The 15,436-nt window shown below is 47.7% G+C and overlaps 6 protein-coding genes across 6 annotated transcripts; 1 reads left to right on the top strand and 5 right to left on the bottom strand.

The window, feature by feature from the left end:
* Positions 1-277: 277 nt before the first annotated feature.
* Positions 278-1,484, bottom strand: HD556DRAFT_1232886 (ectomycorrhiza-regulated esterase; the record flags this gene model as incomplete). The annotated part of the gene is made up of 8 exons (XM_041297547.1): positions 278-382; positions 433-529; positions 574-772; positions 816-837; positions 892-1,117; positions 1,166-1,237; positions 1,286-1,305; positions 1,365-1,484. 8 exons carry the CDS (start codon positions 1,482-1,484, stop codon positions 278-280), a joined length of 861 nt encoding a protein of 286 aa, XP_041162850.1.
* Positions 1,485-1,566: 82 nt separating this feature from the next.
* HD556DRAFT_1355908 (ribosomal protein L1p/L10e family-domain-containing protein) lies at positions 1,567-2,993 on the bottom strand. Its single transcript, XM_041302474.1, has 4 exons — positions 2,781-2,993; positions 2,466-2,732; positions 2,313-2,411; positions 1,567-2,255 (listed from the first exon to the last, which is right to left on the bottom strand). The coding sequence occupies exons 1-4, from the start codon at positions 2,978-2,980 to the stop codon at positions 1,763-1,765; spliced, it is 1,059 nt and encodes a 352-aa protein (XP_041162849.1). The 5' UTR covers positions 2,981-2,993; the 3' UTR covers positions 1,567-1,762.
* A 49-nt stretch (positions 2,994-3,042) lies between these two features.
* HD556DRAFT_1525926 (pyridoxal phosphate-dependent transferase) lies at positions 3,043-4,890 on the bottom strand (the record flags this gene model as incomplete). Its single annotated transcript, XM_041309292.1, has 8 exons — positions 3,043-3,186; positions 3,246-3,404; positions 3,458-3,600; positions 3,648-3,692; positions 3,747-3,966; positions 4,024-4,370; positions 4,436-4,681; positions 4,740-4,890. 8 exons carry the CDS (start codon positions 4,888-4,890, stop codon positions 3,115-3,117), a joined length of 1,383 nt encoding a protein of 460 aa, XP_041162848.1. The 3' UTR covers positions 3,043-3,114.
* Positions 4,891-9,133: 4,243 nt separating this feature from the next.
* On the bottom strand, positions 9,134-10,102 carry HD556DRAFT_1431072 (thioredoxin-like protein; the record flags this gene model as incomplete). Its single annotated transcript, XM_041304970.1, has 4 exons — positions 9,134-9,357; positions 9,408-9,610; positions 9,665-10,018; positions 10,071-10,102. 4 exons carry the CDS (start codon positions 10,100-10,102, stop codon positions 9,134-9,136), a joined length of 813 nt encoding a protein of 270 aa, XP_041162847.1.
* A 97-nt stretch (positions 10,103-10,199) lies between these two features.
* Positions 10,200-12,593, top strand: HD556DRAFT_1355876 (IgA peptidase M64-domain-containing protein). The gene is made up of 9 exons (XM_041302473.1): positions 10,200-10,733; positions 10,791-10,921; positions 10,972-11,003; positions 11,052-11,173; positions 11,239-11,259; positions 11,321-11,339; positions 11,399-11,938; positions 11,993-12,031; positions 12,084-12,593. Exons 1-9 carry the CDS (start codon positions 10,247-10,249, stop codon positions 12,511-12,513), a joined length of 1,821 nt encoding a protein of 606 aa, XP_041162846.1. The 5' UTR covers positions 10,200-10,246; the 3' UTR covers positions 12,514-12,593.
* HD556DRAFT_1355872 (uncharacterized protein) lies at positions 12,594-15,404 on the bottom strand. Its single transcript, XM_041302472.1, has 4 exons — positions 15,223-15,404; positions 13,606-15,137; positions 13,457-13,555; positions 12,594-13,404 (listed from the first exon to the last, which is right to left on the bottom strand). The coding sequence occupies exons 1-4, from the start codon at positions 15,296-15,298 to the stop codon at positions 13,045-13,047; spliced, it is 2,067 nt and encodes a 688-aa protein (XP_041162845.1). The 5' UTR covers positions 15,299-15,404; the 3' UTR covers positions 12,594-13,044.
* Between the last annotated feature and the right edge of the window lie 32 nt (positions 15,405-15,436).

Raw genomic sequence — 15,436 nt, 5'->3', positions numbered from 1 at the left:
TTCAACTTACTCCTCAGGGAATTATCCTGAACGAGTATATGAAACGACACAGTTGACAATGTTTTTTTGGTTTTTCTGTGTCATGATCAAGAGCTGAGCGAGAACGCGGTCGAACATAGCCTAAGGCGCTTAGAAATTCTGTGGCACAGCCGAATTTCGCAAGATGGTCCGAAGCATGGCACGGCCAGCTCGGGGTCGTGGGTTCATTGCCACTCCTTGATGTCCAGGGGAAATAACGTGTATTCAACCAGTGTTTGCAAGGGCTAGGCACTCGCGGTCACAGTTTGCCACGCACGCCTGTCATAAATATGCCTGTTTTCAAGCGTCCTTGATTAAGAGCATCCCACCACTCCAGAATGCAGTCTACAACCTCGTCTTGGCGCTAAGTATATTGTTAGAAGTAGCTACGACGATAAGAAAATCGAGATTCACCTTTGTAAAATTGTGATCGGCCTTCTCTACCAAATGGAGGTTGTGGGTGCCAGGCGTTCTAGCACCAAGTGCTCGAGAGTAAATAACCGCATCATATCTGATCAATGAGATTTTTTCCCTTATCAGTTCGCAAACACTCACGAAGGAACTGTCTTATCGAGGAGACCATGCATTGTCAGAACATCGATTTGAGCAGGGAATTTGTCCCAAACGATTGCGGTATTCCACTTAGAGAACTGCTCTAGATCTTCTGGATAGACTCTTTCCACAACTGTTTGTCGAGCGACTGTCACGGTCCGCTCGTAGTGACCTTTGAAGTCCCACTGCTCTTTGTAGAGGTCTAGAAATTAGGATAAGATGACCGACCGTCTGGATTTTGAAACTCTTGAGCATACCGTAAACTCCCTAGTCACAGCTGTTTCAGTTATTTTGCGGCAGGCATGAGATTATTTCTCTCACGTCCATTCGGTAACGACCCGACGCATTGACCATAGCACGAACACGTTGACCCTCTTCCGACGTGCATAGCCAATGCATCCCAACCACAGAACCACGAGAATGGCCCACGACCGCATCAATCTCGTATCCGTACGTATTACGGAGGTAAGAAACGACCGTCACGAGGTCCTCGACGTCTCTCGCAATTCCACTTTGTGTCCGTTGGCCCCCACTTTCATGATTGCCGCTGTTCTATATGAATAGGGATTGACGCCAAGAAGAAGGGTTGACAGACCGAAAATCAAATCTGAATGAGTCTATCGGGAAACGTAGCGCAAGACGTTTTTGGAATAGGTAGTCTTTATGACTGGAGTGAGATTAGAAGAGAGAAGGTGCAGAAATAGTAGGAACGTACCCCATAGTCCCGTGAAGAATCTGGAACATATATGAGTCAAGTAATTTTGCAAAGACCGGAATGATGATCAGTATCATACCAGGGCAATCTTTCTGCCCTGCGTGGATTCTTCAGGTGCCAGTTGTTCCAAAATCCCAACCAGCTCGCAATCATCTTGAGAATGCGGTATACGTAGTTTTGTGGACTGCCTAGTAGCCATCGTACTAGGTGTGAGGAAAGGCAATATGACAGTGACGAGTGGTTCCGAGTATGACCAAAAAGGAAGGTAGTGTTCACCCAATGGCACTCCGGTTTGTACATACTTACAGCTGAGCGCTGAGCAACAGATGAATGACGAGGGAAATGCAAACAATGGCATTTTGTCAGCTGGCATTATATGCCTGGGGAAAAGGGATACTGAGGTATCTGAACAAGCTCGCAAACAACACCAGTGATACATATCTGCTCGATGACATACTACGCCGCCACCCAGCAGAATCACGGTCGACCTGGCTTCTTGCCAATGAGGGCACTCTTCGCACTCTTTACTGGGCCACCTTTTGCAATCTTCGCTTTCTTCTTCTCTGCTCCTTCAGTGCTCCGTTTTTGTTTCACCTCCTTCGGCGTAATCGACTTCACAACAACCTCGTTCAGGGGTTTCTTCGTACTTTTGCTCTTGCCCTTGCTAACTGGCACTTCCGGCACATGTTCTTCCGAATCCATGTCTATGTCGTTGGAATCAGAGTCTTCATCCAACTTACTCTCCTCAGATGCATCCTTGGATTGCACCATACCATCCCACCGTCCACCGGTCGCATCTCCAAGTTCGCATGTCCATATCGGTAAGCTGATACTTGAATTCGTCTTGATGTGAAGACTTTGAATGTTATCCCAGTTACCCTTTATATTGTTCACGATGGCGGGAAAAGATATTTTCATGTTGTCGAGGATTTTTTCTGGCGTGTGTGACAGTAGTCCGATCTTAACAGACCTGACAACCATCATTGCATCAGGCTCGCATTCAGGAGGTAGATGAAAACAGACGCACGTGCACGTTCCTCTATTCTGATGCATGTAGCTCGACTCGATGGCTCGTTCTAATTCACCCTTGAGGTCTTTGCGTGTCAAGCAAACCGGGATTGGCTGTCTGCAAGATGAATTCAGATATGCTTGCGATAGAAGTAGTCTCGAGCAATCTTACTTTTTTGCATCAAACCACTTCTTTCCCAACAAGCCCGGCAGTAAAGGAATTACACGCTCGTCTGCCAGGAACATTCCATTTTCTTTTAACAGCATTCGCCTAGCTTCGTAGGACTTGAATTTGCCCTTGAGTTTTGTGATTCCGACAACCCTTGATATAAATTTGATTTTATGAGACTCGAGAAGGTCTTTGTACTCTCGTTGAGGGTCTTTGGTGATGAGACAGACAGGCGTAACTCGTGGATCGATGAGAGGATGCTTGAGTGGGCTTGGAAATGTCACAATCGTACATCCATTGAAGAGTAGCAGAACGTACATTTTGAACGGCTTGATCTTGTGTTCAGGGTGCATCCGCTTCACTGTGATTTGTAGCCACACATATTGCTCGCTGGATGGTAAAAGTTCGGTTTCCTCCTGTTCCTTTTGTTTTTTTGAGGCATATGCATGCAGTGCATGTACGGCTCGTGTGCACTGTTTCACGGAAACATGGGAGTCGATTAATTCGGTTTTCGCCATGGTGTACACCCTTGAAGTCAAAATCTATGCAGTTTTCGTTCCGCTGCCTTTACCGCAGCTTAGTCAGCATGTAGATCTTCTTGGCACCACGTTCAATCTCGAAATATTTCGTACATCGAGCACTTAAGTATCTATTACTTTGCAAACTCCACTACTCTCTGGCACGCGTCTTTGAAAGCATCGGCGAGAACTTCGAAGTCTGAAATCTGATTTTTATCCGTAAGAGTCAAGATGTCTTTATGAACAGATAAGTTCGATTTCTCACCTCGTTCCATATCTGCACGCTACACCTTGTCCACCATTTTCCATTGTGATAGTAAGGAACAGCATACACATTCCACTCGACCAACAACGTATTTATCAGCAGCTTGTTGATTTCATTCGAATATTTGATGTCGCCAGGAATGGGCAGTTCCACGTTGACCTGACCAAGGAAACATGAAGTGAATAAAGGAACACAAAACTGGATTAACTCACCATGTTTAGAGTCAAGTCACCGTAAGGGTCCATGACGCTAGTTTCTAGGAGACTTGCCAGATGCTTTCCACCTGCGATTGCGAGATTGTGAGTGTATTCGTTGATCTTGTGCTCGCCGCCGAGCCACTGCCTGAAGTCCAAGGCTAGTCGCAAGTCAAAACAGTAGTGCTGATGACAACTTCGCACCAACCTGCGTTCACGCTCAGGAATGGAACATAATCTATGGTCCCGTTCCCTAGCAATCAATAAGACATGGGCACTCGAGATTGATTTATTCGAGAGAACTAACGTTCAAAAAGATTCACGAAACTTTGTGGGCCCTTGTAACCCTCGTCTCGAGGTGAGCAATAATTGCGTGGAGTAGGTATACAAGATTTGATAACATGTTGATTTCTAGCCCATCCCATTGTATATCGATCGATATTATGCTTCTGGAAGGTTGAAACATACCGTTCTGGAACATAAAGGATTGCGCAACTTCTCTTTGCAAAGAGCCATTTGTGACAAGTCTGTTCAGCTCAACCGGTCAATAACACAATATCACGAGTCAGAATTGATAAACTAACCGATACCCAAAAATCAGGCTTCGCCTCCGACAAGTTGAGATCCAATTCCTGGCCAATTGAATGCGCAGCATCCACCACTGACCAAACACCTGCATCTCTGCAAATGGCTACCATTTCTTTCCAAGGAAGACGTACACCGGGGTTGGCCGCGATGGCGTCTATTAATGCGACAACCTTGCGAGTCTCGCTCTTTTCCGAAGTCACTCGGCGGATATGTTCTCGCCAGTTTTCCAGTATATCCGCGTGTGTGGTAGGGAACTGAAGATTGAGTGTGGATACTTGTGGATATGGCGGGATATCTCCGAGATGCCTAATCGCTCGGGACACGGCATTATAAGTTGTGGTTGCTGTTGTATGGGGAGAAGGAATAATACTAAGTAGGAGAACTTCCATGTGATTATTCTTGACCTACTCTCAATGATGATATCCCCTTCATGCCACTCGAAGTTGCGGAGAATTGTGTTTATGCCATGTAATGTATTAGGCACCAAAACACACTCGTCGGTGTTTGCCCCTATGAGCTTGGCCACTCGAGTACGAGCCTCGATCCAGTGGTGAACGCACTCGATGCGCAAGAATTTGTCTGGGTTAGCTTCAATGCGAGCGCTGAGCTTATCGCACGCAACTCTGACTGGCATGGGTAATGAACCATACGAACCTTCGATGCATCGGTCATAAATCAATGTACGACATTGATATCGCTTGGTAGAACTCACCATGGTTAAAGTTCACATAAGATGGGTCAAACTCGAATAACTTGTGCATAGCGTGCCCGAATGAAGGTGGAGCCTGTTCATCGAGCTCTAAATTGGATGTTAACGTGCCTTGGGCTGACTCGGAGGTCACTGAGGTTTTCATGTCAGTCATGGCGTGCATGGGGTGTAGCGCAGTATGCAGCCACAGTCGAAGTCAAGTGCCCAAACCCACGGGCGATTCCAGAAGACTTGTCGTGGGAGCGCACATGGTGATCCATTTATCCCCACCGGTCAACCAGGCCGGTGCACCCACCAGAGCATATATCACCGCAAGCCAACGTTCCAACTGCGAGCCACACAAATCTTGAGGTGGCAGGCCGTTCAGTAGACCCACATATCGGGGACCGCGTACTCATGCTAAGAACGTGAATAAACCGTAGCATACAGATTGATGCGGCGGAAACTAACAGAACCATGCAGAAGCCTGCAAAACATGGAATTTGAATAACGGGGGCAGAACAGCGTGGCAGTAGTATGACAAATAACACGAGTACAGGTGGCATAATACCTAAGCGGTTGGGACCAGGTTGGGACAGCGAGATGATGAAAGCAACAATAACAAGGTAGGCGGAGAAACTATTGCCACTGCCAGGCAGGTCACAGGGGAGTTACATTCTGGAAATGTTCGCCTTTACATGAGCACAAGGCTTAGCGCGACGACAAACAAAACTTACGGCATCAACAAGCTTCGAGCGGAAGGAATATCAGGATTCCTTCTCATGGGCCATAAGGATGCAACGACCTCGGCAACCGTCTTGTGTTTGACCAACCATTTGATACTACAGAAGTTGCGCGCTATTGTCGAATCCGACTGGGCTTCAGGAGGTTGTCGGGGCTCATTGGTACCCTTTTCTTCTCGCCAGGTTACATATATGGGGACTTCTGCAGAAGCAGCGGGGGTGCTGCTATGCTCGATGCTGGATTGCTGGTAGCGGCATGGGCGTTGCTAGCGGGTAGATATCCCCGAACGATGAGCTGCTGGCTGGCTTGCTATTCATTATAACATCTAAGTTCCACATGGAACCCACATGATTTAGGTAGACGGTAGGCGCAAGGCCGGCCTAGCTTGTACTACTGACATCAAGTCAAGTAAAAACTCAGAGCCCTTCCCTTTGTCAGACCAGCCATGTGGGCAAAGGCGTCGAGTAAAATGACAAGCAGTAACTTGCATACCTTGTATGCAGGGTGCATCCGCCTCCGAGTCAGTGTTTGCAGCGGCCACAGATATAGTTCGTTTTCGACCTGCTCCTTCTGTTTGAGGTATACGCGTGCAGTACATGTACAGCTCGAGTACGCTAGGCCTCATCCCAGCATTGAACATGTCGGAGTATTCGCTGTTTGAATGACAAGCAAAGAAAAATCAATTGTCAGAGTTTTTGACTGGCAGGCAATCTGAAGTTGTCGGCAAGATGTCGGAGTTGAACTGAGTGTGATCATGTGCAGAGTGCAAATATCAAGATTGACTTCTGGAACAAAGATAAGCTCATTGACTGAGTTCTAACCAGACTACCTCTTCACCCAGTCCGCTCCCTCTTTGCCACCTTAAGATAATGCTGTCGATTTTTGTCAGGGTACAGCCTCGATCGTGGCTTCCGTTCCGCTGGCATTTGAATTCTTTACGTAATATGTATTAGAGTTGGTAACTCCCTTCAACTGCTGCGGCCAACTCTCGACCTCAACTTTCAATTAATCTTCATAAATGTGTCATTTCACCGACGCCGCAATGCTGACTACTCTATTCGAGCTAGCATATTTACACCAAGGAGGTGTTCCCGATGAGTAATGCGAGTTTGTCGCATGATTGAACTGGAAACATTGACCATTTGTCAGTGGAACGACTAGTGCGACGGGTACCTCGCATGCATGTGGCGCGCGCGGCAACAGTCCTGCCGCACTCAACGGAGGAACGGACACAGGTGATTTAGGACATCACTGTGACCTGCCTAGGGATGTTCTACCATCGAGTTCTAAGTATGCCTCGTGGCAACTTATATCAAGCTAGTACTGACAGCAAGGACTCGGAGGTGCCTCGTATTCCATGAGGGAGAGCAAAAAAGCTGGAAACATATATTTTTCCGAAGAGGAGACACCAGTGTAAGCCCTGGCAATGCCCACACAAGTTATTGGAGAATACGTCCAGCAAAAGAGATGGTGGGACAAGAAAGTCAGTCGCATGAAAAGTAGGTGAAGCTGTTCAAGGACAGAGTATTTGATATGCTTTGATCCCGCGGTTCAAAATCGTTCGGCTCGTAATCACTAGTGCAACTGTATGTTCAATCCTGCCCAGATCTCCCGATGTATTGTACAGTTTCAGACATCAAAACCTTTTGATATCTGAACATATTCTTATGGGTAACGACGCTCACGCGCCAAGTCCCCGACTCCCATCTTTCCTGGAATTCATCATGCTCAGGTTACTGTCATGTGTATTGGGTATCGGGCATTTGAGGAACCACTACCGCTGGACGGCTATACGCGGAAGGGAGCACAGTACATCTTGTTGCCATTAGTTGATGGGAATCCGTTTGCGTTCGACAAAGTCCTCCCTCCACTAACGTGGGAGTGGGGGATATCTGGTTGATCATAGTTTACATGGTAGCTTACAGAAAATTGTACATAGCATCTCGTACAATTCCATGAGCCGATCCATGACTACCATGGCGCTAAATATCCACGACACGGGCCATCCATGTATTCGGAGATCTTGCTATTAGCATCAGCTCTGAACGATCCTCAGCTAAGACTATGAGCATCGTTCATAAACCTGGGTGAGTGCTAGACGTCGACCAGCGGCAGTCCTGTGAACCATCATTAGTCGATCATCGAATATATCTATAAGGAACTTGCCCAATGATCTTTAGCTCTTCCGGGGTTCGGTCTTTGCAAACCACATAGTCAGGTCTGTTTGGTGTGATTCGTAACCGCCTGCCATGAAATCCGGCGATATGAGTTCAGGGGCCTTGGGGATTATAAATTCAGAAATACATCAGACTGCATTCTGAGCTCCACAATGCTTAATCGATATCTATTCTTACACCAGGTGTTTGTGGCAATGTGTAGAAGATCACGCAATCACTAGCACGAGATCATTAATGATTTTGGAGTAAACATTACATTGGACCGCAGATGGCACTCACGGATTAGCATTCGGCTGTTTGGTTTCATTGCCTTGCGAATGTTACGGAGGATCATCGCCGGCCCGCTACCTCGGTGTCTGGCCAAAATTGTGGATCATGTACCTAGTGAGACGGTGACGAATGAAAGCGCGGTTAAGTGCTTCAAGCTGCATAGTAGTAGACATCCTTCCCAAGAATAGGTGCGTCCTCGAGAAAATTGATTGGGATGGACCTTAGGAGCACGCCTAATCGATGCCTAATGGTGCACTGGATGCCCGAACTCGCATTTTGTGCTTGTACTATGACTTCTGGGGATCCCGATTGGTTATCCTGAGGGGACATTTTCGCCACAGGAGTGGAAAATGCTCCGATGCCAGATCCGCCACAGACGGTCCAAAGGTTAGGCTTACGACCTGCCTCTTCGATATGTTAATGATTTGAAAATCATTTGGCGTGCAGCTGCGGAGTTGATGATGTCCAAAGGAACTTCAAGCTTAGCCTCCGGCTCATCGAAGGCCATCATCTTTCCTGGGTGCTGTGGCGAGACAGTAGTTCTCCTGTCAGTCGTTCAGATGATGTAGTCTTGACTGGGCAAATGTAAGTGTCGTATAAAAATGTGAGTGTCGTTGAGGTGCCCTGTCTTCGAGAACGCATAAACATTGACCCTGATCATGATCACGATATGACCTATGGATAAAATCACCCATTGATTGGTACGCAACACGACTGCCTGCGCCCTCCACGGAAGAACTTGGTAGTGATCCCGGAAGATCTGGTCGGAATCTACCTATTTCCAAAGATCTACGTGCCAGACGGCCTAAATTATGTTGGGGGCGCCCGGCAGAGCAAACGTTCTGCCAACCAATTTTGAGAAATTTCCACATCATGATCGCGCTCCCAAGCGGAACTGAAGACCACATATTGAGAAGAAATCTCGCAGGCCAATCTAGGCCAACGGCAAGTTTCAGTATTACCTTTCTGACATCCCTCTCCTCGGGTTGTTCGCTAACCTTCAAAGTACTACCCTTTTTGCAACGTCCCAAGTGGAGTAAGTACATCTGGGGCAAATCTGGGGCTCGGTACATAAGGAAACTCTCGTATACCATAAAAAGTGCAGGTTCGTACCAATGGAAGCCAACGGAAGGCAGATCAGCCAGAAGATTCACAGCACGAAGCAAAAGAGGGTTAAGCACTAGGTGCTAAGCTTTGGTACTTCTCAAATTCTGACACTGTTGCAGACTACATGTCAAATTCAAATTCCGAGTCCGAGTCGTCTTTCTTGCTTTGCGCCCGTACATTTTTGGGTGCCCGAGTATTCGTACTTGTGGCAGCAGACCGCATGCGAGAAGACGTATCATCATCATCCTCTTCTTCAAAGTCGTCGCCATCGGTCGCTCGTCGTTCCCCCAGTGGCCCACGGGAAATATCTAAGGCGCCACATAAAATCAAAAGTGCCTCGAGTTCTGCAATGATTCTTAGACTTGATATGCAATGGTATCAAGGATAAGCTTGCCTTCAAGCTGTCTTTCACGATCGGCTCCCCATGCAATAAGTTGATTCCGTATTTCCCCCTTGCGGTATACAATTAACATGGGAACTCGAGAATCTGGGAGGTCTGCAATGCATTTGTTGCCTACGATTGACACGAACTTTGAGTGCGGATATCGACTTGCTAGAGTGTGTATATGCCCAAAAGTTCTGTCGCTCCGAGGAATTCTGGTTGTTTACTCAGATGAATACCTGAGCTGCCAGGAATAGAGGAGAACTGACCCGTCCTTGTATAAGAAGCAAATCACTCCAGTGCCTTTCTCTTCTTCATCACCCTCTTCATCAATCTTACTAGCCTCAGTGACCTCCCTGGTATAATCATCGCGTCCGATTGGATAGACTCTCCCAAAGCGGGCGCGTTTCTGCTGCAGTTGCTCCTGAGCTAATCGCTGTCTCCGATATGAATCGATATCACGGTCTAGGTCTTCGTCGGTGATCTCTTCGCCCAGCTCTTTTAGCTCTTCTAAAGTAAGATCATCGAGCACGTCGTGTAACTTTGGAGAGCTCGGAGGTGAAGGGGTAGGGGGAGTAGTTTCTTTAGGAGGGATGATGCCGTACTTGCGGAGAGCATCGTTGCTGGGCACGTATATAGGCAAGTATAGAGGAAGTAGATAATATATTTGCTCACAATTCCGTATCTTCGTTGGGATTGACTGCCATGGTGGAGAGACTTTTATGTGCGCGTGAGTGCTTGAGTTCCGCAGGTAGTAATGCGCAGATTTCGCTGCTGCTTTATTTGGTGTTGTGTAAATTGATCATTTATTCTGAACTTCATCGGTGACCATACGGTCAGTTTAATGAAACATGAAGACATTGCTGGCTACTAGTATTGTTGCATTTACCCTCGCAGCTAGTACCGGCGCGTACTGGAACTCTCGACCATACCAACTGACACTTCGACGGGAAACCAATACTATAAGCTCATGTGACATCGTGTCTTTCGGCGAAACACAGTTGCACAAGAGTCTCTTGCCAGCGACATCAGGGCAAATCATCAGGCAGCACAATGCTGTACCATCTGCTGAATCACTTGGCGACAAAGAAATAATACGCTTTCTATCATATAACACCAACGAATTATGGCTTCGTGCGCAGCTGGAGTGCTCAAATGACTTATCGTTTGTTGGACCAAGTGGACTCGGTGGGCTCGAGACACAGGTGTCATTTAGGGATCAAGGGGTGCTGCATGGTATTATGTTAGATGTACCAGTCCCGCCGCTAGAAGTTGTCAGTCTTTTGCAATCCGGGCCGTCAAACAACCGTATCGATCTTGCTTTCTTCTCTGACGGGTGTGCGTTTTCATCTGTCTTTTTGCATGTCACACCCTCAGTCCTTGCCTAATGTACAGACACAATGCGTGAAAGAGACAAGTTTCTTGATGACGCAATGCGTCTGGTCACCGACTTGTCATCAAATCAGACGTTCTCCACCGTCAGGCCTCTATTGAACTTCTGGGCTGTGTTCTCACCTAGTCAAGAAGTTAGTGCTCTCAAATTGGCTACCAAGCTCTAGGCTGATTCTTCCTCCAGAGCGGCGTAGGTGTCAATGGGAAAGCTAAGAGGTGCTTATCATATCCATGATCCTTTACTTCATACACATTCCGGCCTAGGACTCCCTTTGGGTTATACCGCGATGGCACGGAATTGAGGGGCCTATACGCAAATAACTCTGATGTTGCTTTAATGGCCTGTGCGTCTCTTGGAAATAAATGTAACTATGCAATTCTCCTTGGTACGTGTTTTGAATCAGGAACACACCCTTCAACTACTTCTCTCAGGCTTACTTCACTATTAAAGGCAATGATCCATTATATGGTGGTAAGATATCCCGTATCTATCTTTAAATACTGCATCACGCTGACCACTCTCCCATGCGCAGGGCTTGGCGGAGAATATACGTATGTTTGCGATTCCGCATTAACTTGTTATCTTCGACATACTCACAAAAGGTGTGAAGGACAACTACTGCCTCCCTAGCAAACGGGGCATTAGTCCTTCGACACGAGATTGGTCACTCCATCATCGACGTAGGCGAAGAATATGACGGGGGATTTGCTTATTTCGGTGTTAACGCTGTTCACAATCTCTCAGACGTGACATGGACACACTGGCTCGAGCACCAGGAAGATGATGCAAACTTGTTCCGCGCAGAACGGTCTACGATGCCGATGCAAGCGTATCCGTGGACACTGCTGAATACGACTCAACCATGGACTATTTCTTTCTTGTCATCAGGAAACTACGCACGTCATCTGATCAAGTTCTCGCTGTCTGGCTTCCCAGATCAAGATGACTTGGTTATCTTGTTCGACAAAGTCGATTTACGCTGGACACCAAGAAAAGATATCGGCGTGGACAGGTGGCACTATGATGTTTATGAGGACACGTCATTGAGCGCTGGCGTGCATGAAATCTCGTTTGTCTTGAAGAACAACGCTCTTGAAGGAAGCGCGCAACTATGCAGCGTAGAGGTACTGGAATATGGGACAGAAGCTGAGTATGTTGTGATCACGCTTATCCATTAACTTGGTGGATCTAACACCGATGACAGATTCAACGCGACGCTTGGTCACTATGGCATGTTCCCGACGTGAGTGGGTGGTTTTTATGTTAAGGAGTTTAAGCTATTAACTGGTGTGAAGGTTCAGCATGGATAATGATACGTCTTATCGTCCGACGAACGACGATTGTCTCATGCGCAGCGTCACCAAGCCCAACTTTTGCAAAGTGTGCTTGGAGGGCCTTTGGCTATCGCTGCTCAAACGTGTCGATCTCATCGACAACTTCAAGATAATGTGTGGGGATGACCGCCACAGAACGTTCGAGGTTGATCTGGTTCCGCTTGCTGAGTTTAGAGAACATCCTGTCTCCAGCGAGGAACGCTACACCATCGCCTGGTCGAAGGACGGGAAAGTACTTGCGCAGTTTGCGAATATGACACATGTAGACGTGGGGGATGAAGTTGGGACGTACCATGTAGATGTTCAGTTCTCGACGGAGGAAGTGCGTGTAGACAAAGATGGACTGCTTGGAGCTAGCAGGTCGTTCACTGTTACTGAGCCTTGCCTCTGAGTTGTACGATAGGATGTTAACACCTTGAGCTTGAAAATTGACCGAGTCTATGTAGTGGTTGCCTCTCGATTCTCCGTCCATATATCCCAAGTAATGTCATACTATTAATGTTTACTTTTGCACTTGCAACTCGCGATGCAGAACAAGAATATCACTGATGATGTATGTGTAAGTGAGTCAATCCGGAGTACTAGAGCACTAAAATAGTTTGAGTGTATACCGGCCATGGATCCATAATATACAAGGTAAACGAGCGGCATAAGAAGAGGGACGGATGTGTTCTGCGACAGGGCAATGGTATGAGTGGAGGAGGGTACGGAGCGGAAAGTGAACGAGAGGTATGACACTCCAGTTGTCTTGAGTGGTAAGGTATGCGGAAAAGGAGGAACCCCAATATGCAAGGAAATCCGAACGACGCGGCTAAGAGAGGAATGAAGATGACATATGTGCAAATGTGGATGAAAAGAGAAAGTGAAAAGTGAAAACATGGGACAATGAAGAGAACGAACACATGCTTCGATATCGTCGCAATCACATAACAACGCACTTGCAGCACCCAGCGCCTGTGTCTTCATCATCATGAGGTACTTGCTGTGGTGACTCGAGGTCAGTGGATGGTCGCGTAACGTTGATGGTCGGAATGTCTGTACGTCGGTAGTGCGAGAACGGTGCTGGAGAATCAGGAGGACGTGGGGTCGTTTTCCGACGGGCTGGACGAATAGGTCTCTCTGGTTCTTCGGTGAGGGGTGGCAGTGCTGGAGGTGGGCTTTCAGGTCTCGATGCTGCTGTCTCCTGAATCATGCTTGGTAGCTTGCCGAATTCATCCATTGGTATCTCCTCTCCTCGAGGCGCACGATACTTGGAGTAATCGTAACCAAAAGTGCCAGGCGCCTGATGCAAACATCAGCAATTGGTCGGATACGATAATTGGAAATGCACTTACTGGAGCAACAGGACCGGGAGGTTTTGGACGAGGGCTGCCATCTGCTTGCTCGTACTGACCATCTAGACCTTTCTTGCGCGCAACAACCGGCAATACCACCTGAAAAGCGATCAGCGAAACAATCGATGGAACTACTCTTATCTTATCACCTCGTCCCAGGTGCCCGACTTCTGAACTGGTTGGGTCCACGTGGGTATGGCGTCAACCATACCATCTCCTTCGGGAGTTGGATATGAAGCGACCGAACCGCGATTGTCCTCCTTCCGTCGTGCAGCGGAAGGTGGCGTCTTCACTTTCGTCTTGGACTTCTTTGGTGTTGAAGGCGATACCGGTCTATTCGTGCGACGTTTGTTACTTGGTGGATGATCAGGCGATTGACTCTGTGATCGTGAAAATGACCGCCGATGGGGACTTGTGATGGAATCAGGAGGAGATGGAATCAGAGTTTCGGAACTGCGTGTCGTTTCAATGGATGTATTGGCTCTGAGGGGTTCCGAGGCTGTACGTGCAACGGGTATCCGAGAGGGTGGCATCTCGGTATTGACAGTAGGGTGTGCTTCACTCCGGGTATTCTCCGCAGAGAACCTGACTAGACCAGGCGTAGACGCACTGTATGGAGGATGAATGGTGACGTCTTCTGTACCGTCGTATGCGTTGTAGAAATCCTCTGGGTCAGCATCATGATCACCATCAATGTCCGTCGGTGGGCTCTCGTCCAGCACCATATCCGCTTCTTTTGCTTTCTGTTCATCTAGATACAGACTCTCCCTTTCTCGCAGACCAGAAGCACTATCAGCTCTCTTTCGTCTACGGCTGTACTCCAAAGCGGCAGAGAAGTCCCGAGGTGCAAAACGGTGCGTGCTTGACTTCGTGTCGTGTCCGAAGTTGGCGATACGCAACATCTCCATGCGTTTACCTACACGCAATTCCCCGACGCCACCGTTCCTATGCACGTCTCCTCTGTACCAATGTTCAAATGGACGTTCTTCTGATTCATTGGAAGGCCGCGGAGGCGCAAAGGCAGCGTCGTGGTGAGACTTTTTGGAGAGAATAGAGGAACTGATAGAACTCGCCCCAAATGGAGCAGGTTCATTCATGATATTTGATCTCTGGTGTCGAATGGTGGCATTTGATAAAGTAGGGTCAGTCTCGTCAATAATCCAGAGATCAGGAGACGTGTCAGAAGTAGGCGTCTGGTGGGAAAGGACGTCATTGCGACTTTCTGTACCAGTTGCGATACTCTGGTCATGACTGGAAGTACTTATGGTTCTCCCCCGCGCGGCCATCGGTATTCGGGTGGGTTTCACGTCAGAGGTGCGGGGGGAAGTAGGGCGAGAAGGATCTGAGGTGGGTAGAGCGTGTCCGTTCGCGTAGCCGTTAAGTTGAGAAGAAGAATCGTACAAGTATGGTTGAGAAACTGTGCGAGCGCGTGTATATGGAGGATTGTGTGAGGAAGCGCCGTTGGCACAGGATGCTTCTGAAGGACTTCTTGATTGTTGCAAGCTTGGTCTGGGTATAGCACTAAGTTTCTTGTGTTCTGGAGAATAAAGTGAATTTGGGGCCTGATCTCGCAGAGTATGGCCCGAAATTGAAGGAGCGTTCGACCTTGGTGTGTCGTCCGTAGAAGAAAAAGATGCCACTGACAGGCGTTTAGCAAGGATACGACTTTCGCTTTCTAGTCCTGAAAAAAAGGAAGAGAAGGCGGGCCCGTCAGAATTCGATGCCTGGGGCTTCTGGACAGGAACGTTATGGTATTATATACGTACTTTTGCGAAGAGTGGGCACGATTGTATCGTCCCACAGTGTTGGGAGAGCTGATTGTGCTGTTTCAGTCAAAGCCATTAAGTAAACAATTAAATGAAAAGAAATAAAGTCGACCGTCGACGTCGTCAACAACGTTGAGGACTGCGAATGAATTAGCACTGAGGCTGACCTGACCGTTAACCCGAGGAAGAAGTATAAAAATAATTCATAAATAAA

The sequence above is a fragment of the Suillus plorans genome (assembly GCF_016647745.1).
Source record: "Suillus plorans strain S12 chromosome Unknown HD556scaffold_15, whole genome shotgun sequence".
In the NCBI taxonomy this organism is placed as follows: Eukaryota; Fungi; Basidiomycota; class Agaricomycetes; order Boletales; family Suillaceae; genus Suillus; species Suillus plorans.
Note: the sequence above shows the minus strand (reverse complement) of the source record. Positions and strands in the feature narration are given on the sequence as shown.